The sequence below is a fragment of the Ahaetulla prasina genome, chromosome 2 (assembly GCF_028640845.1).
Source record: "Ahaetulla prasina isolate Xishuangbanna chromosome 2, ASM2864084v1, whole genome shotgun sequence".
NCBI lineage: Eukaryota > Metazoa > Chordata > Lepidosauria > Squamata > Colubridae > Ahaetulla > Ahaetulla prasina.
In genome coordinates, this window is record NC_080540.1 from 226,864,094 (window position 1) to 226,890,502 (window position 26,409).

At 36.8% G+C, this 26,409-nt stretch overlaps 2 protein-coding genes across 3 annotated transcripts in view; one reads left to right on the forward strand and one right to left on the reverse strand.

The window, feature by feature from the left end:
• The window catches only part of GLDC (glycine decarboxylase), a 39,012-nt gene extending 27,517 nt beyond the window's left edge, over positions 1-11,495 (forward strand). Inside the window, exons 15-25 of the mRNA XM_058170011.1 lie at positions 236-378; positions 1,933-2,008; positions 3,195-3,320; positions 4,220-4,369; positions 5,722-5,834; positions 6,504-6,645; positions 7,641-7,752; positions 8,069-8,164; positions 8,507-8,679; positions 8,808-8,888; positions 10,672-11,495. Of these exons, the coding sequence (XP_058025994.1) occupies positions 236-378; positions 1,933-2,008; positions 3,195-3,320; positions 4,220-4,369; positions 5,722-5,834; positions 6,504-6,645; positions 7,641-7,752; positions 8,069-8,164; positions 8,507-8,679; positions 8,808-8,888; positions 10,672-10,815 (1,356 nt within the window). The 3' untranslated portion in view covers positions 10,816-11,495. The remainder of the gene's footprint in view (positions 1-235; positions 379-1,932; positions 2,009-3,194; positions 3,321-4,219; positions 4,370-5,721; positions 5,835-6,503; positions 6,646-7,640; positions 7,753-8,068; positions 8,165-8,506; positions 8,680-8,807; positions 8,889-10,671) is intronic.
• Positions 11,496-12,083: 588 nt separating this feature from the next.
• The window catches only part of UHRF2 (ubiquitin like with PHD and ring finger domains 2), an 85,227-nt gene continuing 70,901 nt past the window's right edge, over positions 12,084-26,409 (reverse strand). Inside the window, exons 8-16 of one of the 2 annotated variants that reach the window (XM_058170012.1) lie at positions 25,809-25,916; positions 25,201-25,305; positions 22,321-22,427; positions 21,535-21,697; positions 19,100-19,237; positions 18,635-18,758; positions 16,802-16,965; positions 16,374-16,472; positions 12,084-15,446 (exon numbers count right to left, since the gene is read on the reverse strand). In XM_058170012.1, the coding sequence (XP_058025995.1) occupies positions 15,300-15,446; positions 16,374-16,472; positions 16,802-16,965; positions 18,635-18,758; positions 19,100-19,237; positions 21,535-21,697; positions 22,321-22,427; positions 25,201-25,305; positions 25,809-25,916 (1,155 nt within the window). In that variant the 3' untranslated portion in view covers positions 12,084-15,299. The other variant, XM_058170013.1, reaches the window with a different exon arrangement.

The window sequence follows — 26,409 nt, forward strand, 5'->3', positions numbered from 1 at the left end:
CCATTCCTTGTATAAAGAAACAAAGTACTAGAATTCCTCCACTCCAGTTGACAATCACATCCAAAAAGTGTGTTACATCAGATTTTCCAATGAATAGCCACACTTTATGGTCAGCTTAGAGTTGCATTTCATGTGCTTCCTATAATTTATTTACACATATTTTAACACAGATATGATTGATTTTTTTTCCTTCTCTTTCTCTGTGCCCATCTGGGTATCCATGTCTGTTTTATAGCCTATTACATGGAAGGAATTTGCCAATATCCATCCTTTTGTTCCTCTGGATCAAACTCAAGGATATCAGCAGCTTTTTAAGGAGCTTGAGAAGGATCTGTGTGAGATCACAGGCTATGACAAGATTTCATTCCAGCCTAACAGGTAGAAGCAATTTTCTTTGACCCACTGCAGTTTGTACAGATTTAAAACTTCAATTTGTTTGTTCATGTATTTTTATTTCAACGGCTGTGAATTCTGTTCATTCACAGCCCATAATTAGTCACAAATAGTTTGTAAAGAGTCCAACAGAAGTCCTCCACAGTCCTTCGGGATAAGGCTGATAAGCACCCACCTTTATCTCCCTTGACACGCTGCCAAAAACCTAATTGACAATTAGCTTTGCAAGGCCACACAGAGCACAGCATCAAAACAGTGCTACAGAATTTAAACCGACCAGCACGGACAAAGTTGCTTCCTGAAAAGCCTCATATGCCTTTGCTCCTCCTTGATGTTATGTGGGAGGGGGCAATCATCTCCAAGACCAACTTCTGCGTCATCCCTTTTGTCTTAACTGTTCTTGCCTTCTGGCAGCTCTGCGCACCCACGCACTGGGAACAGGCTCCTCCTGTTCCTCTGCCTCACTGATGTCCAACTCTGGAGGTTCCGGAGGCAGCACATAACTCCCAGATGGCCCTGGCTCCCTCCCTGCCTCCGATGCAGAGCCCTTGTCAAAGCCTTTCCCACACTCCAGGACTGGCCCATGTTCCTCCCCAACCTCCTCACTGTCTGACTCTGCTGCCAGCTCTGCTAGTAGCTGGACCACAACAGTTTGGGTTTAGATAATGGAAATGGAAATAACATATTTTATGTTAAACGGTTAGGACTTCAGTAGCAACAATCTGATTTCTGAATGGATATATGCTTAGAAAATGTCTGAGCTGCTTTTCTTCATTGCAGTATCCAAGATACAAAGATGTACTCAACCAGACTTTTGTGCCTTGTTTAGCATTTTCTCATATTTCTCAGTTCCAATCACTTGCCTACCACTCCTAGGAAGATATGGCAATCCAGTAGATGCTTTGAGTTTGTGTCATCCACCTGCCCAAGGGCTAGCTAATTTCATAATCATGGCAGGAAGTGCCTTCTTCTTCTCTGGGGCTATTTCTGCCCTGGTATATATTTCTTTATTTTACATTATTTTAACTTGGGAGCCAGCCAGAAGAGGTTGTGAAGGGAAGACATGCAAACTAGTCAAAAAGCAAAGGCAAAGTTCATGCCCGGATTAGTTTTCTGGGTATGTTGCTGTCCCCTTTCAGTGTGTCATCACCCCACATCTTCCAGACACTTTGTTTATAAATGTATGACACATCCACAAATCAGAACACCTCCATCTGGCAGTGACACAGAACAGATGCCATAGAGATAGGCTGGGCTCGCCAGTGGGAACCACACATTATTGATTTGTGCTGGGCAGATAGACTTTTAATTCAGTAGTGGCGAAAGATTTAGGGGGGGAAATGTTAATCTGCTTTAGCAACTTGGTTTGCAACGTGAATTTAAAAGTGTTGGTATTTGATATCATTTAATCTTCCTTCTCTGCATGGAATGATGTATTCCAGTATTTTCTATTTTGGAGATTATTAAACAGAATTTTAAATTGGGATGTTGATTGACACCACTCTAAAAAGTGTTATAATAAGCTTTGTTTCTTTGCAGTGGAGCGCAAGGTGAATATGCTGGGCTAGCTGCAATCAAGGCTTATTTAAATGCAAAAGGAGAATGGCAGCGAAGTGTAAGTAAAAAGTGGACTTTTATCTAACTTTTGATTTCTCGTCCCCTATGTAGCTAATTATTTTTGGAATGGCAGCTTGTTTTTCCGGTAGAAACAGACTTAATTAGCCTGGCTGTGTCCAATGTAAGCTCTATGGGGTGTTTGTCATTTGCAGTTTGCTGGTTGCTAGGTGAGATAATCTGCTTCCTTTTGCTAGGCTTTATGCACTTGCACTATTTTCTGTAGGCTTCTAAATGCCTTTTCCTCCTTTAAATACCCTAGTTGTTATGCAAAAATTCCACAGAAAGTACACTGGTTTTTTTGTTTTGTTTTTTGTCAGACTGAACAAACACAATTACCTTTTCCATTTCTTCCTGAAACAAATGGAGGAGGGGACCAGGAGACACAGTATTTTGTATTCCACTCATGCAAGGGTTTATATGAATATAGGAAATGCTGAACACTTTATGTGGTTTGCCCTTGCCTCCTCCTTCCTAGGGCTGAAAGAAGGTTTATTGACCCAAGGTCACCTAGCTGGCTTTGTGCCTTAAGGCAGAAGTAGAACTTATTGTTTCCCTGGTTTCTAGCCTGCTGCTTTAACCACTGCACCAAACTGGCTCATTGCTGCTAACAAAGATGTTCTTAATGAGGTACTTCCTCTTGTATCATGTGCACAGTCCTATATTCACTAGCTGATTAGCAACATTAAAGCAAAAGGTAGCTTAAAATCAAAGTCAAGCCATTGATGCTCAGAAGGGCAATCTAAAGGGTTTTCTGTTGTGATTGTTTTTAAACACTGAAGGAGGGGATCATGTGTTTTTGTATCTGATAATATCTTTGCTCCCAAGCTGGAGAGTTTAATATAAATTACTTCCTTGTGAAGAAATACTAGTCATAAGATAAGTATTGTTTGTAGCCTTTTTTGTCTGTCTTTCATTAGTCTTGTTATTTGGTTGACAATTAATGTAAAGCTATAAGCATGATTTATCACTCCCAGCGGCCATATTCTCATTCATACTTGGCCCGAAGGGAAATATATTACTGCTTAGATCAATATTTTCAATGTCTTTAGTCTATAATATAATCAAGCTGGAATTAATCAGACAGCTTCAAGATTTAACAAGTTTACACCTTGTAATTATAATTATAATTATCATGCATTCAGTTCATGACAATCTATTCATTTTACATATTTTTCTTCCTAAAGGTCTGCCTTATTCCTAAATCAGCTCATGGCACCAACCCAGCAAGTGCTCAGATGGCAGGGATGAAGATCCAGCCAATAGAAGTAGATAAAAATGGAAGCATTGATGTGAGCCACCTGAAAGCAATGGTTAGTTTGTTGTTCTTTATCCTAATACATTCCTCTATTATAAATTATGAATGTTTGGAAAAAAACAAAAGAGAAAATTTGTCTTTTAAAATGTTTTTATGACACATAATTTTTTGACTATTTTTGAAATATTTTTTGTTTGCAAATCAATGCTGCGGATGTGTCTGGTTTTGTCCCTATTTACTATTCCCCTCTTTTTATTAACACAAAACTGAATATAAGTGAAAATAGCAATAGCATTTAGACTTATATACTGCTTCATAGTGCTTTACAGCTCTCTAAGCGGTTTACATTGTCAGCATATTGCTCCAAACAATCTGGGTCTTCATTTTACCCACCTCAGAAGGATGGAAGGCTGAGTCAGCCTTGAGCTTGGTGAGATTCGAACTGCCCAATTGCTGGCAGCCGGTGATCAGCAGAAGTAGTCTGCAGTACTGTGTTCTAACCACTGTGCCACTTATGGCTCTTGCATAAAAGAGTAAATAGTTATGAAAAATGTCAGGTACCAGATACTTACTCAGGTACTTACTCTGTGGGTAGAAGTTTGATTATCTTCTGAGGGGTTTTTTTCCCCAACCTTGGTAACTTTAAGATGGATGGACTTCAACTGCCAGAATTCCCCAGCCAGTTCGCTCATCTTAAAGTAGCCAAGGTTGAGAAATGTTGAGTTAAAGGAAAAGGAGGAAATCTTTGCTGGAAGCTTGATGAAGTTGCTAAAGCCAAATGAAATAAACCAAATCTGACTCAATAGGCCCTTTATGCCTTTTATGCCAAACTGATAGAGACAGATTTTATTTTTCTTAAAATTTGGTAATGCTCCATGTGAGGAGAAGGAAGAATCTTGTTTTTATCACTCAGGTATCTCACGCTGTTGTCATTTTTCCCCTTTCTTCTTGTAGGTAGATAAGCACAAAGAAAACCTAGCAGCTATCATGATCACATATCCATCCACTAATGGTGTCTTTGAAGAGCAGATCAGTGATGTATGTGATCTGATTCATAAACATGGAGGCCAAGTTTATTTAGATGGAGCAAATATGAATGCTCAGGTGAGAAATAGACAAAGGCAAATCCTTTTAGTGCATGTACTCAATAGTGATTTTTAAAAATACTGGGAAATGGTTGAGGCACATCCAAATGTGTGACTTAGATGGTCAACATGATGAGACTCTGATGCATGGGATTTTGGTAGTGGGAGCATCGAGATTCACGAGTATGACTGATTTCTCATATTCAGTAATTCTGTAGTCCTGAATACCTGTTCCTGACTGAAATCTTGTCTCACTCTCATACTAGTTTTTCGTAATTTTGACATGAAAAAATTTATAGAACAGCATCCATATGGGAAAAGTGTAATATTTGGATCTTTATAGCTTCAAAAAAGGATGAGTCAGGACAGACATAATGAGACATTGTGATGTGGAGAAAGCAAATAGACAGCTTCCCATGTTTAATCATTCGGTTCCACTGAAAAACAAGCTAACAAGGTAACATGTGACAGAAACATGTGACATGAAAATATTTCACAATGTATGTCAGTTGGCTACCAGACTAGGAGAATGTAGCCATTAGAAACCATTTATTCCTTTCCATTAATTGGAATTAACATTAACCAAGTAGACACACTTGCTCAGCAGCACTTGTGATCTCACCCACCCCCTAAATGAGGCACTTTGGGAGACTTTGCTAGGGCTCAAATGATTAGACTTCTGAGAACCAAAGGTTGCCTGCAGGATTGCTAGCATTAAGCTTTCTAATACATTTTTTTCTAATACAGTATTTAAAGGGCACATTGTTTGGCAAATGAAAAAGCCCTGCTCTCTTTTAGGTTAATCATTGCTGAAGTTGTTTGTGAGACTAGACAGAGAGGAAGAGTAGGCCCACAGCATTTGACAAGCCAGCAGGAGTAACTGAAGGGTATTGTCAAAATGGAAACCACTTTGGTACAAGCAACGTTGCATCCATTTTTATGTTTGTCAAAAAGAAAAAAATATCCATATGGCAGCCACCAATGGTGCAAATTTTGGTATCTTGCAGATATTTCATTACCATCTAGGTAACATTGTCAGTGCTAGAGCCCCATTCTCTTCTAGCGCTGATGATGCTAGCTAGTTGGGTAATGAAACATCTGCAAGAAAACAACCAAACTCAGTGAACACCAAGGACCCCACAGTTCAACCCTGAGCTACAAATATTCTCTTCTATTGGTGCAATCAAAGTTCTCCATTTTCAAAACAGAGGAAGTTTTAACTGTATCATCATGGTTGCTGTCTTGACTTTTTTGGCTCACAACCAGCAGATACCTCTGCAAGCCAGTTTATGTAGTTTCGCCACCCTCCTTCTACATCTTTTAACATCTAGATTTTTGATTGGGAATCTTTTTCTTTCCTTTCCCTGACAGGTTGGCCTGTGTCGCCCTGGAGACTACGGGTCAGATGTTTCTCACTTAAATCTTCACAAAACGTTTTGCATTCCTCATGGTGGTGGTGGACCTGGCATGGGACCGATTGGAGTGTTAGTGTCTATTTTTTATGATAAGACCATGTATTTTTATTAATTTTTTTCATGTAGACCTTAAAGCAGAAATGTCAAGGATGCTCACTAGGGAATAAGATACAGTATATACCTAGGATTACTATGTAAGTAAAATAGCATTATCGGAAAAGTCTAAATTGAGGTAGACAATCAGATGTCGTTGCATCTACATATATTCCTCAAAAATGTCTGCATTAAAATAAGTATTTCCAGAAAAGGTATCCAGTGAGTAAAATATATGCCCCTCTGCTTATGCATGCACTCCCCTTATCTGGTAAGTGAGGCTCTCTTGTTTTCTAGGAACCAATTATATTGACCATTAAAATTGGCTAATTATTCCTATATATAGATCAGTGGTTCTCAACCTTGGCAAGTTTAAGATGGATAGACTTCAACTCCCAGCAATCCTCAGCCAGCAAGGAGTTGAAGTCCACCCATCTTTAAATGGGTTGAGAAACACTAGTATAAATAGAAATGCAGGAAGCTGGATGCTGTCAAGAGGATTTTTTTCCCTTCCTGCCTTATTTTAGAGGAACAGGATGAAAGCAGAACTTTGATTCTAGCTAATTAAAACATCGTGCTATGCCTGTTGGTGCTACAGTAGGAGGCAAGCTGGATGTTCAACTTCTTTTCTTGCTGCCCTTTTAGGAAGATGCACCTGGCTCCTTTCCTGCCCAGCCACCCTGTTGTTGCCACACCGCACGATGCACATTCAAGCTCATTAGGCACCATCAGTGCTGCCCCTTGGGGATCCAGTGCCATCTTGCCTATTTCCTGGGTTTATATCAAGGTACATCCATAATTTCTGCTCCTTGTTTCTTCCGTACTAGTAGATTGTCACACGGATGATAACAGAGATCTGCAGGAAGGTAACGATCTGCAGGGCTGTAGGAGAAGAGATTGTATAGGTTGCATTCAGAAGTAATTGTCTAATCTAGTTGCACAAGGGGGCTTGCAAACCCTCCTTCCCATTGCAGTCCCCCACATACAATTCAAAAAAGCCATCAGGGGTGCTACAATGATTTGTAGCCCACATCTTTGTGGAAGCTCTCAGTAGCATACACAAGCTCACACACTGACATACATAGTCCTCCTATTTTCCCCATAACAATAAATCCATGAGATAAGTTGAACTGGCCCAAAGTCATCCAGTGAGCTTCCAAGCTGGAGAGTTGACTTGAACCTTGTTCTCCTATTCCAAGATCAACTCTGTAACCATCATACTATAATGGCAGATGATTTTAAGTCCCATCACAGACAACCCCAGTTAAAGGGATTAAATAGCAAGTGCTGAAAGAGTAAACAGTATTCCACCAGACGCGGCAGTGAGATGTTGCTACAAGAAACTTCCCCGTTCTTTCAAAATAGCTAGAAAGGACAATAAATAATAACTGCAGTAACAGGGGCAAATCAGATTTGGCCAGATTTATACCTTTCAAATCAAGTTATTTTGGATAAAGACAGTTGCACTTTAAACATTTTAAACTTAAAAAAATCAATTTCTTGGATGAGATCTCCAGGAAAGTACTCATTTATATGCTATCCACTCCTGAATGATTCTGGTTGATTTATCAATAAGTTTGTATAAGCCACCAAAACCATTCACACACTGATGGCATCTCAGCCTATAAATTAAACACTGAATAAATATTGATAGACTGCATTAATCATTTATTTATGTGCATAGTAATAATTTCACAACGAACGTGGAATGTTTAAACATCTATATCAGGAATATGGCTTTGTTTTTCCCCACTGTTTTCATTCATGTTTCCTTTTCTTTAGATGATGGGAGGAAAAGGTCTAAAACATGCCTCTGAGATTGCAATATTGAATGCTAACTACATGGCAAAGCGACTAGAGAACCACTACAAAATCCTTTTTAGAGGTTCCAAAGGCAAGTATCATCACTGGGAACACTTTCTGCCCAGCAGAGTTAGCCATTGTACCAGCATGTTGACATTTAGCAAAAGTGAAAGAAACAAACTGAGTGAGAGAAGCTTAGTTTGAACAGCTTTTATCGAAAGCCAGAATAAGCCACCCTTATCCTCTCAGATAGGAAGCCTCATTCAAATCTCCAGCAGTTGCTTCTCTCCTCAGCAAGGCCTTTCTAGAGCCCACAGAAATGGGGAACTGCCGTCTTCCTCTGTCTTATACTCATATTTTATTATTCTAAAAGAGATTCATGTGTCTAAATCTTTACTTCAAAACAGGTTATGTAGCTCATGAATTTATTTTGGATACTCGGCCTTTTAAGAAAGCTGCAAATATTGAAGCTGTGGATGTTGCTAAGCGGCTTCAGGATTATGGTGAGATTTTTTTTTCTTCTTCCTTTCTTAACTTCATTATTTTGAATGCTCCGTATTTCACAACCAGCAGAGATGGCTGCTGCAGGGTGACTACAGAAAGAGAAAGCTGCTCATGGCTGCTGCTGAATTTTTTTGCATCAAGAAGAAAGTAGAGGACATACAAATGGCTTTAAGCAAAATCCAGAAATGCATATCTTTAATTTATTTCATAATTGTCTGTTTCATATAAAGCAGATTAGATCAGAGATCGATCTAGAAGGGATAGATGGTTGGGATGTTTTCTAACTGTTGAGGTTCATTATTTTAAATATCAGGTGAACAATTAGAATTCATGTTTCCTAGGATTCCATGCTCCAACAATGTCCTGGCCCGTAGCAGGGACCCTCATGATAGAACCAACCGAGTCTGAAGACAAAGCAGAACTAGACAGATTTTGTGATGCCATGATCAGTATTCGACAAGAAGTAGCTGATATAGAAGAAGGAAGGATGGATGCTAGAGTTAACCCCTTAAAGGTAAGTTTAGGAGGGTTTTAATTTTGTGAGACTTCTACCAGGTAATCCTTGTTCACAACTGAAGACACAAAACATGGGTGAGGGCTCTTTTTCTTTTGTGTGTTCTAAACTATATTTCTTTGACCTAGATGGCCCCACATACCTTGACCTGCCTGGCTGCACCCAACTGGGATCGTCCATATTCTAGGGAAGTAGCTGCTTTTCCACTAGTAAGTAATGAGTTACAATTTCACAACTATATTTTGAGCAATTATTTTATTAGAAATATTCTGGTCAGTTTTTAAAAGCCAACAATATGTTCCATCAGATGTGCCAAAAAACCTCTAATGGGTATTTGAAAACCAGACAAGCCATGTTCACCTTACTGCATTCAAAGAGTTTTCTTTGGGACTGCCATAAAGGAAGAGAATATGACTTTTTTACTGTCTTGAAAGATGTCCATCATGGTCAAGTTTAGCACTATATGCACTAGAAATTACCTGCATGAAAAAAAAGCAGATACCTTCCTTGCATTGAATATAGTAGATGGTCTGTACTGTATGAGGGGAGTTTCTAGACCAGAAAAACCTCCAGCAGAACATAGTACAAATTTAACAAAAAAGTAATAACATAGTTTATCTTTTATGTTTGAGTCTGATCTACTGTGGCTCAGACTGCTGACGCAATGCTCTGTTCTGAAGCAATGCTCCTATACATACTGTAAAAGTGAAATATTTACTCAAGTATTCTTGAGTGTGCTTAAAGAGAAACAAAAATAATTCTATAAATTTTCAGCAGTCTCAGATTTTTTTTCCCTCAAAACTACTAGCTCTCCTAGCAGTGACTTTTCACCAACTTCTTTGGAAACTGGCAAATTCAAAAGCAGTATGTGGTGCATTGAAGGGAGGAGGTATTGGATGTAAAGGACTTTGTTTCCACCACAAGAAGTGAAATAAAGCAAAGAAGTAAACTGTTTTGTTTTGAACTGGCTTTGATTTACTCACATTTCAGTTCCTAAAAGAATATGATAAAACCTTTGTCCCAACAAGAAAATGATATCCAAAGCAAAACAAGGAACATCTATGGAGATTCTCAGTCATCCAGGTTATGGTTGTCCCAAAAGTGCTTTTCAAAAGGCAAGCGTTCTTAGTTTTTTCTTGAAAACATTTCGCTTCTCATCCAAGAAGCTTCTTCAATTCTCAGTTGAAATTCAGAACTGAAGAAGCTTCTTGGACGTGAAGCAAAACATCCTCAAGGAAAAAACAAAGTAAGTCCAGTTGCCTTTTGAAAAGCACCTTTGAGACAAAACAAGGAACGTTTGGTTTAAACCACAGTGGTTGTCCTGATCAAGAGGAGGCCATAGTTATAATTAGTGGAAGGCCGGTGACATTACAGAAAGATATACAGAGACATAGCTTATTGTGGTGGTGGGATGGGGAATTGGAAGGTGTTAAGTGGGAAACCTGCAAGTGGCTCATCAGCTCCATCACTTCCACCCTCCAATACTTCTGAAAAAGCCCAATGTGAAATTCAACAGCAGAATGGTTGTTTCACTAGTGCAACTTGGGATCATTTATGGTGGGGTATACAGGTTCAAATGGAAGTTTGCCTGCAGAGGTTTCCCACTTTCATTTCCATCCTTATTTTGGAGGACCAGCAAAAAAAAAAATGTGCTGCTGAGTTTCACTGACAAAATGTTTGGGTGCTGAGGTGAAGCATAGAATGCAAGGTAACCTAATCTGTCTTTAAAATGAGTAGAACTTCAAATCTCTCAAACTCCTGGCCTGGTCATTGAATGACTTCCAAAAGGTTGCTTTAGAGAAAAGAAAAAGAATCCATATAGCATCTTTCCAAATCATGTAGGGCTTACAATCAAAACCTTGCCTTGAAAGTTTTCCTTGATGCATTTTACCGCCTATCTTTTTTAAAAAATGTACATATTGTAATTACTAATTTTTGTAGTTTAGATATTGTACCATATAGCTTTTCTAAATACTCCTTCCTCTTCTTTAGCCGTTTGTGAAACCTGAAAGTAAGTTTTGGCCTACAATTGCCAGAATTGATGACATCTATGGGGACCAGCATCTGATCTGTACCTGTCCACCAATGGAGGTCTATGAGTCTCCTTTTGCTGAGCAGAAGAGAGCATCATCTTAGGACCATCTTCCTTCCACCTTTTGAATTACCTTTCAGATCACTGGGCTTAATTTTTCTCGCTGTATTTGTAGCACTCTGTGAAGACAGGTGAAATCTTCAGCCTGGTTAGCGTATTTTATATACAGTGTATATTTTTGAAAACTCCATGCTGTTAATTACATTTCTGTGCAGCTATTTGTAAATACTTTTATTAAGCGGCAATTGATTTGAAACAGTGCCTCAGTTTCCATGTCAATCTATGCTGAAGTGGCCTTGATTAAGCCCCTCTTTTCTATCAGGGCTGCTTTTCTGTGATTTAATAAGAAGCATTGAACTGTATGAACAAAAGCAATACAGTACACTGTTTGAACAGTGTCATGACTATGCACCTGCTCGTCCAAATGCTCTGTGATACAGGATTAACCCCAATTTTTTTAGGACATAGTTTTATAAAGTATTTCCTTTGTATTTGGGCTAAGGTAAAATGGAGTTACTATTCATTTTGTATGAAATGAAGTCATGGACAACCATTAACAAGTTTGATATGGTCGAATGCAGGTGGCTTTTAAAAAAAAACCATGTACCACACTCTAGTTAGATTATGGCAATGCATCTTTGTTGTTTATAATTATATGTCCTAGAATGATATTTTTAAATTTTCCTCTTGTTAATGTTTCAATTAAAAACTAGCTGACTTCAGAGTTTTTGAAGTTTTATTTCAATCCGTTTGGCAAAAAAACTGGTCACTTTCTTCAGAATACGGATTATAACATTAGCCAAGTAGGCAAATGCTCAGCAGCATTTCTGATCTCACACACCCCACCCTAAATGAGGCACCTTGAGAGACTTTGCTAGGGCTTAAATGATTACACTTATGAGAACCAAAGGTTGCCTGCAGGATTGCTAGCATTAAGCTTTCTAATACATTTTGTTCTAATACAGGTATTTAAAGGGCACATTGTTTGGCAAATGAGAAAACCCTGTTCTCTTTTAGGTTAATCATTGCTGAATATTTCGTAATCAGTCAGCCATTTTCTATAAAACTGACTTAACACATTCAGTGCAAGACTTAATTCCCAGTTTCTTTGTCACTGTTCTGTAAACTGGCTTAAGGCATAACCAATGAAAGCCACAAACGTGCGCACGCGCACCCACACCCACACCCCCATGAAGGTTAGATACACTTCTCAGGCTATGACTTCCTATAAATCGTGGTGTCATGTGGTCTGATATGGGCCAGTGCTATCACAGTAGTTATGAATTCAATCAATTACAATATGCTACAGCAATTAAATGCAAGTGCAACAATCTGAATTTATTATTTGAAATTAAAGGATGAGAGTACATCCTTTACAGCACACATCAAAAGCACATAACTTTTAAAAGCTATCTCACATTGAACAAAGAGATGCCCACAACTGTCAAAAGAGAATTCCAATTTGAAGACATTGATGGCAAGCTGACCACTATGAAAACTGTCTCAAAAACTGCTTAAAAAGAACCACAAAATACCTTACCACCTCTGGTTTGAGAAGCTTGCAGGGATAGGAAATGAAATATAAAGTGCCTTCTACATATGATAATGCTAGCAACAAATTATTTATGGGAGAAAAGTCTCCTTTTAATGCTCCAGTAGACCTGGAGGTTGTAATTTTACAGCAAATGAACTTGGAATAAATTCTGTTACTCTATAACAGAGCAAACTGTTCTAATGTATCAGAAAAATTATTAGCAGTTCATTAATTAGCACTATTTGGTTATTCTTTTGGCTAACTTTAGCACATTATAACTAATTTAGGAAACATATACCGGTAGATTTTTTTTAAAAAAAACATTCCACCTTTATTATTTTTAAAAATAACTCAAGGTGGCAAATATACCTAATACTCCTTTCTCCTCTTTATTTTTGCCACAACCACCTGTGAGATGAGTTGGGCTGAGGGAAACTGGCCCAAAGTCACCCAACCAGCTTTCATGCTTAAGGTGGGACTCTGTACATTCTGAAATAGACATGGTAAAGTCTTGCACAAGCCAAAAAGAAGTTGTGCTTTGTTTATGCTTAGTGTGGCGCATAAAGCTGGTTGCTGTGCCTCCTAGGCCAAGACTTATGACAGAGAACAGAAAAAGACAACTGACCTCCTCCCAAAATTATTTTATTTCAGCATTTTTAAAATTCTGAAATCTTGCACGAAAATCCCAACATTTAATTCATCCAAAGGTTCACAAATCTCCAGCCACCTCAAAGGAAGGTATCAAAATTCCAGAAAATTTGACATTTTAAATTTTGTGATAGGAGGCAGCGGAATACTTGGGCCATTGTGTAAGATTGTTGATTCTTGGTTTACAGTTTAGGTGAACCAGAATACTATGGCTTGTTCAAAAAGTCATTATTTAACATATCAGAAATTTGACTCCCAATTTTATTCCTCATTATGGCGGTTCAATTGGCATGACAAATGGGGCTCAGAATCCAGTATATGCAGGGTAGAGGTTTCCAGGGCATGAAAACTATTGCTTAACAGAGTGTAAGCCGCCCTGAGTCTTCGGAGAAAGGCGGGATATAAATTCAAATTAAAAAAAAAAGATTGTTAACCCTTTATCTAGGCTGAAGATATACACACTAGCCATGGCTGAAAGCCCAAAAGCAGCTTTTAAATCTCACAGCTGTCTCATCACTCAGGAGACTGCTATTGCTGCCAGAGAAGCTAAAATCATTTATAAAACTTTGCTTTCTTATCCTGCTTTAGCTGCAAATTTATACTCTTATGACTAAAAAGGCCATTGGCTGACATAGCAAAATCAATATTTGTGTATCCAAGGGAGAAATAGGAAAGTTCTGCTTTCAATTTTTATCTAAATAGATACCTATTACTACCTGAAAAATTCTGGTTCATTTAATCTCTGAATAATTCAAATAAGTCATGTTTAATTATAGTTTTGTTATCCTGGCTGATTGACTTAAGTATAATATAAACCAACCTGAGTTTTGATACTGGCCCAATTCATCCATAATGATTTCTGTTTTATTTAGTGTTAAATGTAAAGTAGGTCACTATGGCTTTAACCTGTTAAGTTAAACATTCTGACAGTGTTACATCTGAATTCAACACTCATTTTTTAAACTATCCTATTTTAATTCTAATTTCTTTCTGCTAAAGGAAAAAGATTGGAATGTAAACTAAAACCAGTTAAATAATACTAATCAGTACCATACCTAAAACAGACTTCAAATCAAAAAGCTTCGGTCTCAGTTTGTAATACAGGGATAATACCAGCTTCCCCACTCAAACAATGCACAAACAACTATGTATATGTTAAAATAGTATGTAAGTACTCAAACATATCTGTTCTGTTATCAGTAGTTATTTGCTATCTATAATCAAAAGTTGATATGAAAATGTAATCTCCTCGGAATGAAAGTCTTATAAAAATGTATTTTAAAATATATAACTCTGCAAGGCAAATGCCCAAAGGACTAATGTAAACTTCAGGTTTTACTAATCCCATTTATCAAAATTTCAAATGGAATTTTATGTAATATATACAAACACTGTTTTAGGAAATTACTTGCTATCATGTTATGGGTGTAAAATGCAAACAGTCAACACTTTATGAATCATAAAATATTTAATAAGTATATTCAGGGATGGGGAATATACTGTATATAAAATTTCAGATCACAATATGAAGCAATTTGAGCCCTCTCCAAGCTAGTACTGCTTTCAATGCTGTATAAGATGTATTGCCACTAATACAAGACCTACTAAAAGCAAACAATTTTACCTAATACAAAAGTGGCTTGTTTTATATGAAATAGTTTTTACACAATTAAGAGTGTCTTGAAAACCCTCTTTAAGTGCAAAAAACACAAATCACTTTACATCAACAGCAACAATGCATTCATATTGTTCTCAGTCCTTAGTAGTCAACTTGCAAAGATACGAGAGCACAATTAACGCTCACAAAAATAGACTAAAAGCTTGTTGTTGCAAAAGGAGTAAGAAAGACAGCAGGAGAGGAAACACAATAAAGAATTATGCACACCACAGCATTTGGTGTTCTGCAATAAAACTGGCTTTTTACGTGCTGTTTTCTTGTTGCAAAATCAAATTTCATGGACCAGGCAAAACTAATGTTCAGGAGGCAGTGTGTAGCTAAACTTCATTGGATGTGTTGTTAAACTTCCCCCAAATTTGTTTTCTCCATCTGAGGTAGTTATAAAAACAACTGAAGACCTGCTACTACCGTGGCCAGAGCCAAGGAAAACCTTTATTCCTGCATACAACTAATGATCATCTGTCAAAACTACCTTTGTCAGAAGAAAGCTGACAATTTGAAGTTGTTACTACACAACAGATTGCTAAATGGGAAAAAGGGTTGAATTAGCGGCTTCACAATGTGATAGTAAATATGAATTCCCTCAAGCTGGCTGGTCCACTGTTTTTCTAGATGGTTTGTTCTTTTCATTTATTCAGTCATTTGGAGAATAAGGTTACAAATACATATCATCGTCCTTTGCTATAACCAGGGAAGAACTGATCAAGTAGTGTCTGCAGTATCTTGTTGGGAACCATGGTGTAGCCCTTCCCAAGGTCATGTCGGCAAGCAGGGCAGGTGAAGACTTCAGCTCTGAAAGAGCGCTGTAAACAGCTCTAAAGTCATGGGAAACATACATATGTTAAAATCCAGGTCACAAGACAGGTACATTACTTAAGAGACTACAGCAATATTCAGATGCAGAATATTCTATGCTTGAAACAGTTCTGGGCAGGCTATGTTTAGATCCAGAATGTGGGTTTGGTGAGCTCATCTTCACATTTCTCAGGTTGCCTGCAGCCCACATGGGGTCGCCTGCCTTGCCCCCTGCACTTTTGCCTCCATCTGATGCCAGTGGAAAGACGAGCCTCCCACAGCCGGCCGGCCGACCAACCACACCATCCCACCATCTCTTGGCTTGACTGTGGCCCACCTGCCTTCCTCCTTGCACCTCTGCCTCCATCTGCTGCTGGTCCCACCATGCAAATGGCCTCCTGCAGCTGCCTCCTCCAGCCCACCGACTCTTGGCTTTCCTGCAACCCACACGGCGCATCCTGACTGTGTGCCTCCCACCCACAACTGCCTGCTGCTTGGACATGTAATCAACTCATCTGCTCTTATTTAACAACAATGAATTGAGTAACTTTTAAGTGCTATTTTTAACACTTAAAATTACTCACTTCATTATAGTGCAAGGTCTGATCTAACTGTCTTGTCCAAAAGAATCTTACATTGGAGTACAATGTTAGATTGTACCATGCCACAAGATTCTTCATTGTTTTGTTTGCTGCAATAGGCTAGCACAGCTATACTATGAAACTTATTGCTATAAACCAGGTCACAGATATATATCTGATCAATATCATCTTACTGTTTGAACAAAATAATAATATTCATTAACTTGAGGTAACTATTGACTCACTGCATATGCTTACCTTAACAGCAGCACAGAATTTTTCTTTTTCCTTTAAAATATTATGGTAGTTTATTTGCTTTTACAAGTTACAGTAGGACATTGTGAAAATAATCCATGAGACACTTACTTTACAGACATTGTGCAGGCACTCTGTGGTCACTGGCTGGTAAACCAGCTCCTGGCAGCAAACGCACATAAAGGATTGTTCCAGTTTCTTCAAAAAATTCTAGGATAGGATAAGGGAAAAATAATTAAGTCAAATACTGAAGTGCTCTCAATCTCTTAATAAAATAGTATTGTTTCTATATTAACCCAGACTTCTTTTCAGGCCTGGAATATAGTATTTGAAATACGTTTTCTATTTTAATAAATATACTACATATTAACCAAATTGTGTTTTCACTTTTTGCAGTTCCTCATGCACTCTGGATGGTGGGGGAACTTTCCAGGACTTTGCAGATAGAACGAAGTCCTTGTTGTTTCAGTGAAAATCCAGTGGCATGACATTAAAAGGAAACATTGCAGAACATTGGTTAAAATTAAAAAAAAACATACTGGTCCTTCTTTAAGAAATTTAAGAACTTCATCCCAAAGTTTCTGGTTTGGAGAATCTTCCTGTATCAACCATTGTTGTTGCTGCGTTAGCTGAAAAGCTTCTCCCTTCCCTCCATCACTCAGCTTCATTGTTTTGGCTGTGTTTGTAGGTTGCTTTATATTGTCTGGGAAAAATGTTATCAAACTACAATTATAAATTTATACAGGCTCCTTCAACTACAGGCTTATTGATTAGATTTACCAGAAAATGTAAAATAACACCAAAACAATCTTAAATTAAAAACGTCCTCCAAAACATACATCCTCTGTTGTACTCATGTTTCTGGTTACTTTGAATGTAATATATTATAGTCTGAAAATATATCCAGCTTACTTCTTCTAAGGACAATCCAATATTTGCAAAGATAGTTCTAACACAACTATCTGACACAGTAGCCCCCATTTTGGGCACCAGGGACCAGTTCCGTGGAGAGAGGAAGCGGTGTCATTTCACATGCTGCCTGCATCCCGCAGATGGGGCTTCACTTGTTTGCGCAGCCCAGTTTCTGGCGTGCCACATGATAGGGAGATGGGGAACCCTGGTCTGACAGAAAGTGTTGTTTGTCTTTTAAAGATACCTTCACAGAAAAAGTAGAGATTTCCTTTTTTATGAGGGATGAATTTCAAGTATCTCACCATAAGTAAACAGTATGATATTTGATTCAAATCTTAAATATTGAAAATAAAACTCATTCTTAATATGTGTCAGTTCGTGTAATTACTGCACCAGCAGTGTTCATTTGTAAGGGAAACCCTGACATCTGTGTGGGAATTTTAAGGTTTGCAGAAGTAAAAAAAAATCATGAAGGGAATTGCAAGCAATCCAGTGAAGAATAATTGGGCACAGAATGCCAATTTATTGGAAAATTCAGAGTGAGGAACCAGAGTGAAGTTTCTTAAAATACAATATGGCTAGCAAATTGAAGAGGAACCCTACAAAGGTAACAATTAGCAAGCTACAAGCGAACATTCTTTTACAGTGCTAAGACATTGTCCTGACCTGAAAATAACATGTATTTATTGACCTTTTTCTAGACAAGTTATACCTCTGAAATTGAAATGACATTCAGTTTAGCGCATCTTGGAATAGCAGATCTGTGACCTCAAATTTCTTGCCTTTTTCATTTACCAGAATTCAATGGAATCTAGAACTTACATAGTTTGGCTGAAACTTGATTCCTAATTAATCTATTTTAATTTAAAGCCATTATTTATAAAGGGTTTAACTCCTTAATCTCTTTGAAATTCAGAATGCTGAACATTTAGTATATCAGAACATTTAGTCTGTTTGGATAAGTTCCTTTTCCAAACAGACCAACATGATTATTCCCAAAGTAAAGGTGAAAACAAATATAGCTGAGCAACAATGGCGAATCTATAACTGCTGGAAATAGTAATACCAAATTGGAAAGATATTATGAGTGCATTTTAGAAAACGAATAACTTAAGATTCTCAACACTGTACATTAAGTACAAGAATCATTTTGGAATGTGATCAATTCTCTATAAAGAGAGGCTTCATAAAATGGCTTCTCTCTGAAGGTACTCATTCAACCCTGCAGTTCACCAGCTAGTTGGGAATGAAGAAGTGATGGAACGATATATAAAACCTAAGTGGAAGATGACTCAGAAGATATCCAACTGAATACAAGGAAGAATCAATATGAAAATGTTAATTTCTCAAAGCTGACAGACATGTTAGGAATTTGATGGGACCCAGAGAAATTATGTTTCAATATGGGTTGAAATATCTTCTTTATCTGATAACTGATGGATTTAATTTACTAGACATACCATCATTAATTGGTCTTTTTTGATTTCCATTGCTCTGTTCCATTGGTTCCTGTTTCACAGGCTGCTTTTTTACTTTATCTTTCTTTTCTTTATTCGCCATAGCTTCCCAATAGCCTTCTGGATACTACAAAAGAAGAACATCACATCTAAGAAGTATTTACAACAATCAAAACAAGAGCATCTGGAATAGCAGTATGTTCTTAAGGTCCATTATTTCAAAGATAACTCCAGAGCTTGAAGGAGAGGGAAAAGAAGTATAATCTGAATTAACTAATTCACAAAATGCCATTATTCCCTAGAGGCCCAAGATGAATCCTGAATTTCTAATCAAATTTCTAACTATAACAAATAGATTGGTTGAAATTACCAGGTTTGCCTCTTTGGTAAGAAATCAAGGGGCTGTTTCCATTTTTCTATATTTTATCAATTGATCTAGGAATCCAAATGTCAACTTTAAGTTCTAACCTGTAAACTCAGGCCCAATTTCTTTGACCGGTCAATTCCCTCTGTAGTCCAAGGTGCAGGTTCAGCATCATCTCTTCTCAGAAGATAGCGCCAAACTAAAAATCCACACTTTCCAATTTCTGGCCAATATTTCACCACCTGAATTATGAAGTATAACTAGCTGCTTAGATCAACGTTAAGAAACCATTTAAACCATTTAAACATTTGTATCTAAAATGTTTAATCTAAGAAGGTTATCATAAAGAATTTCCTAAAGTTGACAGTACAAAGGTTTTTTGAAAAATCCAGTACATAAAGTAAAATGACAGTGAATGAAGGACGAAACAAAAAACAGTAGAAATAAGATTTAGACTACCACACTACAGCATAAATGAATTTATTGATCTGTGATTTTCTTCTTTACTAACAAAATTAAAATGCAGGATACAAAATACAAAATTTAAGTATAAAATAATCAAGTATTAAAAACCTGGAGCTGCATCATAAATGCTCTTGTAATATACAGAGAGAAAGGGGCAAAAAGTATACATTCCATAATATGAATGTGGTACAGAAGAGCTTCTGAGTCCAGGGACACACACAAAAAGGCTTCTTCTGCAGATCATAAGGGTCCTACAGACTTGTTAGAGAAAAGGCAATTGTTCAGGTAGTCAGGTCCTAAACTGTGTATTATAGTTTTATTATTTTCTATTTTTTTATTAAATTTATAAGCCCACCCACTCTAAAATTTAATAGCAGCACTGTATGTTTCCCATCGTTTCCATATATTTTATTAGTTAAAAGCACAAGTGCCAACTAAAATTTCCAGGTGCTTTTAAAGGATAAATCATAATGACCAAAATGAAGCTAACAATGATTAGCAATCATCCAGATATCCTGCCAGTGCAAAAATAGTGGGCTCTTTATCACAGTTGCAACCTTAATCGATGAGATCTTCTATTTCCGTGGAAAAGGGAGGGATACAATATATCTACAACAAACTAAATTTCAACATCCAAGTATCCAAGACTGAACTAACATAAGTTGAATTTCATTTGTTTCTTCATCTGCATTTAGCTCATTATCAAACTTCAGCATTTCCTTGAGGGCAAGCAGTAACCGAACTGGTGTTATCAGAATATTGATGGCACCCCACTCCAAAGTTCCAGCTGTTTCAAGTAGACACTGAAGAGCATGAGGAACAAGATGGAGTCTCATGAGATGCCATAGATACATTAGTGTGAAAGAGAAGTGCCTCAGCAAAAGATCCAAAATTACTATAAAACACCCTAGAGAAATTAGAAAGGTCATATGTCCCATACATTTTCCAGCATAGATAATCCACCAAGCCAGTTTTAGTCCTGTATTTAAACTAAAAGTTATAATTAAGATATCTGGAAGAGTAATAAAAGTATTTGCCTGGAACCAATGTCCACAATTTACTCAGGAAAACTCTCTAGAAAGATATAATGAACAGGTGTAGATTAAGGATCCCAGAAAAGTAACTGGGATATATTTTCCTAATCTCCTTCCTAGCAGAGATCATAGGAAATGCTAGGCAATTGACATGTTACAACCAGATCGAAATCTCAATTTGAAGTGGATTTTGGATCTTTTTCATCCAAGCATATCTAGATATAACAATTTCTCTCTACATATACATTAGTTCTAGGAAAGAAACTTATGCTATCTGAAAAGCAACTTACATACAAAGGCAAGTTGAGGTATTGATCTCAATTTATCTATCTTGCTTCTGATCATCTCCACTGTGTTGTAGTGGACTTCCTAAGCAATGGTATTGTAAAGAAAGAACTTAATATTGACTTCCACAATAAGTAACCGTTGATAACCAGACTGTTTCTCTAAAAAGTATATATCCCACATTTTCTAAGAATCAAAAGGCATTTTTACTGGTAGTGGCAGATTTAATTTTTTGCAAATTAAGATAAATAATAGACAAAGTTAGATGAAGAAGTTTAGAGGGCTTTTTACATAAATCATGAAAAAGATGCCAATAGCTGAAAACTGTGCTACCAACAGAAATCCATTTTTTTTAAAAATGCACATATTATTGAATTACTGAATATATATTCAACTTATTATCAATTCTTTCTCTCCCTCCATCACCTCAGATACATTGTGCAAAAGCTGAAATAATAGAGAACTAATACAACAGTACAATAAATTGATTACTGATTTTCACTGAGCATACTTTCTAGAGTGTGTTGAATCAAAAATTGCATGAACAGAAAGCTGTGCACACCTTCTGTGACAGATCAGAAGGTCATTGAATGCTCGAAATGTGCCGTTAGTAACATCCAGAAATCACAAAAAATTATACACATGCACCTTTTAGATCAATATGTTTTGCAAAAACATACTTAATATGTTATTAAATACTAAGTACTTAAAAAGTACTTAATATATTCCAAGACAAACAGAAGAACAATGCTTACCTTGTATATGCCATCATATCTATTGCCTTCCTCTGGTGCGTATTTGCTGATTCTTCGACCTTTTGAACTGCGAACGACTCTAACTGGTTTCCCAGCTCTCCAATTTTTAGACTCAGCTCCATTTTTGTCATCCAATGGAGCATCACAATTTAGAGCCAGAGCCCTGAAAACAATCATTTTTTTTAAGTCTTTCAACACAACAGAATATTTCTTAAAGGATTAGACCATCAGTGAGGATTATCATGACATGCCAAACTATTGCAATTTGATACTCCACAGCCAGCAGAGCATACAGCAGGCTAGTTAAGCACAGAATCACTATTGAGCCAACTGAAGTTTGTTCCTATGGAAACAGTATGCCCATCTTAAGCCTGAATGGATCCTCCTTTTTCTTCCTTCACAAAAACATAAGAGTGCTGCATTTAGGCACTCAAAGCTTCAGCATCTAGATGCAGGTGTTCCACAATTTGAGGGGCTCCTAACTTTATTCAGTTGTTAAAACTAAACATTAAAGGTCTTCCCCTCTGTAACCTGTTCTGCTTTATCCTTTTATCAACAAGGTAGCGATAAGCAGAAATGTTTTCCCTCTACAGGAAAAGCTGCAGTCCACTTTTGCCTAGCATCTTGATTTCTCACAGCAGTTTAATTTTCCAAGGGACCTCTAAAATGCTTTAGCAACCTATAAGAGGCAACAGACTTAGGACTACCTGTTTGAAAGTGCACAGTTTCTCCTTAAAAATGAATGCTTGCTCCTTAAAAAAAATAGAAAAATATTTTTAAAAGCACCTGTTCATGTGTGTTAAAGTTTGATCAAATGAATGTTCCCCAATTCTTTTATTGCCAGAAAGATCTCTTCCACCACTCCCAGTGTAAGTAAATTCATCACCTCGGTCCTATATAAGAAGATAAATTATCCTTTAAAATGTCAAATTATGATTGAGGATAGTCTGAAATATACAAGTAGAAGATGAAAATGAGTCCCATGCAATAACAGATGTGCATATATAACTATACCAACACTTTATGTGGTGCTGCCACAGATATTTGGGGAGATGTTTGTGTGTGGTTATGTTCATATGTGTTTGCATACAAATGCATCTATCTAAAAACATAAAAAAACATTAACTTCAGTAGGCAGTGTTTTAGAAGGACCAATTTAAACCTGCTGCAAGATAATACTGATGGCATTCTCATTCTGAGCATAAATTTAATTTTTCAACCCAAATCTTCACATTCTAAACTCTCCCATTATCTCTGTTCTATATCCAGGATAGATGTGAATGCAGCAAATTTGAATTAGTGGCAAAGAGATGGATCTAATAACATATTTCTACATGCCAAGATATAGGGAATGCCTCTCAGGTCAAGTATATTATCCTCAAATTTTAGGATTAAAAGACCTGCAAAAACTTTCCAAGAACATCATTAACTTGGGGGAAGGACATCAATATATACCAATGCACCTTTTCCATTTATACTGTAAAAACAGTGAATATGTCTATAAACTGCCTAAATCTTTTATTGTGTTTGTTATTCTAAAAAAGTTCAACTACTGTACTTGATATATTTTGGCAACACAGTATTAGCAAATCCATTAAGAAGAGTGAGTTTGAACAATTTTAAATAGAGTAGAATGGCTTTGAGTGAATTTGGATCTCACAGATACAATAAATTACTAATCTTTCTCTCCCTGGTTATACCCTTTCCATAAGATGTAAACTACCCTCCCCTCCAAAATAAATTAATGAAGCATTTAGAATGAATTAAAAGTTTAACTGGTTCAAGGGTGGTGAGCATGAATTCACGGGTGAAATGTAAAATTTGTTACTACCAGTTCTGTGGGCGTGGCTTGGGGATAATGTGACTGGGTGGGTGTGGCCAACTTATTTGTTTTTTTACTTTTAAAAGCATTTTTTCTACAACCTCTTCGGCTGAAGAGGTTGTAAAAAAATGCTTTTAAAAGCCTGTGATGATCAGGCACCTCAGCTGGGATCACCATCGGAAAAAAAGCTTTTAAAGGTTATGATGATCCAGCTGAGTTGCCTGATCGCCAGAACCTTTTAAAAGCATTTTTTCTACAATCTCTTCGGCCGAAGAGGTTGTAGAAAAAATGCTTTTAAAGGGTTCTGACAAACCCAGCTGAGCTGTGCGATCATGAGAAGCTTTTTTTTTTTACTTTTAAAAGCATTTTTTCTACAATCTCTTCGGCCGAAGAGGTTGTAGAAAAAATGCTTTTAAAGGGTTCTGACAAACCCAGCTGAGCTGTGCGATCATGAGAAGCTTTTTTTTTTTACTTTTAAAAGCATTTTTCTGGCTGAAGAAAAAATGCTCTTAAAAGTAAAAAAAAACAAAAACAAAAACAAAACAAAACTCTGATGATCGCACCGCTCAGGTGCGGAGGGATTTTTGCTACCGGTTCTCCAAACCACCCACCGCTATCGGATCAGGGCAAAATACACAAGTACATTTTATCTTCTTGAGCTACTTTGTATACAAACATGAACCATGGATAATAAATAAAAAGAAGCATTAATTAAATATCAAAGCATGCCAGTTAGCACCAATTCAATGCTATCAGGCGTACCTGACTAAATCAACCAAACGTAGTAGCAATTGATAATCTGGATTTACACAATAAAGATCTGTTAATAAATTATCTAGTAAATAGAAATATTTTATAACATTTCATAAGGAACTTATGAAAGCCAAAATGCTAGTAAATATTCTAATAAAATTATATGAATGTATTTTTGGTTGCATGGCTGAAATACCTTTTTTTTTCATTTGCTAGATACAATTCCCATCTTTATTTTGTGCAGCTCAAAGTGCTATCTTCAACCCTGGCAACTTTAAGACCTGTGGACGTCAACTCCCAGAATTCCCCAGCTAGCCATACTGGCTGAGGAATTCTGGGAGTTGACGTCCACAGGTTTTAGTTACCAAGGTTAGAGACCCCTGCTAAATAAAATATTCCCTCCTCCCATTTTCTTCACAAAACAGCACTGCAAAGTACATTAGACTGAGAGAGTATGATTGGCCCCAAATCACCCAACCGCCTTCCTTTTTAAATGTTTTCCCTCTATTGTTACAATTATTGCATAAGCCTTGTACAAAGGTCTGAAATAAAAAATAGAATATCTTGTGTAATAAAAGAGTACATTGTAAAAAGAAGTATTCTGTATACTAGTGCCCTTTCCTGCTTCCTTAAATTTCTCTGCCAACGTTAACTGCTACCTAGATATTCAAACTTTGCTTTACATTTTTACGATTATTGCTCATATTGTCTCCCTTTCTATAGTAGGACAAAGTAACTACAGCTTCATTCTAAGTCTCCAATACTAATATCTGTTGCCAAAAACAACTCCTAGCAACAGAAAGAAATATCATGTCCTGCCTCTGGCTAAACATCAATTCTAATCTGGCTGGTGAAGGTGAATCACTTGAGCTGTCAGATTAATAAACCTCTATAATTTTTCTCTCCTCCTCCAGTCAGAATCTCAGTATAGCTGAATGCTGTGACCCACTGACATTTTGCTAACACAAAAATATATCCATTTTAAACATTAAAAAAACATTTTTACCAGCATATTTATATCTTTACATAGGATGTGATAAAACAATCAAATAGAGCATCAATACATAAACTAATCAGAATATAGAACTTACAACTTCATCTTCAAATCCTCCAGCCAACACAAGAGAGTACGCTCCATCGTTACTACGTCCATGGATTCCACCAACATGAGGTCTATGAACACCTGCTTCACTCACCTTTAAAATAAACATGTTTAAAATATGTTCCTATTTTTAACAGCATAAGTAAAATATCAGGGCATCTAATTAAAATACTTTAATCTTGTTTTCCTGAAAAAATGTACTCAAAAGCTATTGAATTGTACTCAAAACACTTCCCAGTTTCAAAAATATTTTGTCATATATTATAATGCTGACATTTTTTAAAAGGTAAATATAAAACCAGAGTCCATAGAGCAGTAAATGTATTTTTGGCAATTATCCAAGCAAAAGATTTATCTTACAATAAAGATATTAACCCAGCATAACAAAAGATTATCTTATACTAATATACTGATGGGATCCTGTCAATAAATCCGCATGATAATGGGAAAAATTCAAAAGCAGCTACTACTACAACGTAAGAACTAACTGGCCTCAAATATAACATTAAAACCCAAGTAATGATTTATGCACTCATGCAAATGACACAATGGTGAAACAAGAGTAGAAACCAATATATAGAAAATATATCTACATACCTGCACTCTAAATTTCCATGTTGCTCCAACAGGAACACCAGGTATAGGTCCATAATGGTTAGAAGGAACAATAGTACATTCCTTAGTACGGCCAACACAGGCCATGCCCTACCATCATCAGGAGAACAAAGCAAGCAATTAATCATAGTAATTGTGAAAGTTTATGAACAAATACGTATTTTAGCAGTATTTTAGTTCTCAGCTTATTGAGATAACGGTATAGAGATAACCAGATAACGGTATTGAGATAACCAGACTACTGATCAATTAAAAAATGATCACAATTGGCTTTGGTCATTTCTTTTGAGACAGCTATGAATTATATATAAAATCAGCAAACTTAGCAGCACATAAAAGATAGCATAAAAATTAAATTATTTACCAAAACTGCTGTCATTATTCAGCATAATCACAAGACTTTATGCCTTACTATCACTGAATGAGGGTGGTGGTCCTGGCCCAATCATTATTGATAAATGTGGACTACTCTGTTTAGGTATTTCGTAACATACATTTTAATTAAAATTTTCAGAATTCTCCATCCAGAATAGGTAGAACAAAATATTTCATTGGAACCAGTCAATTGTCTTGATTAAATTCC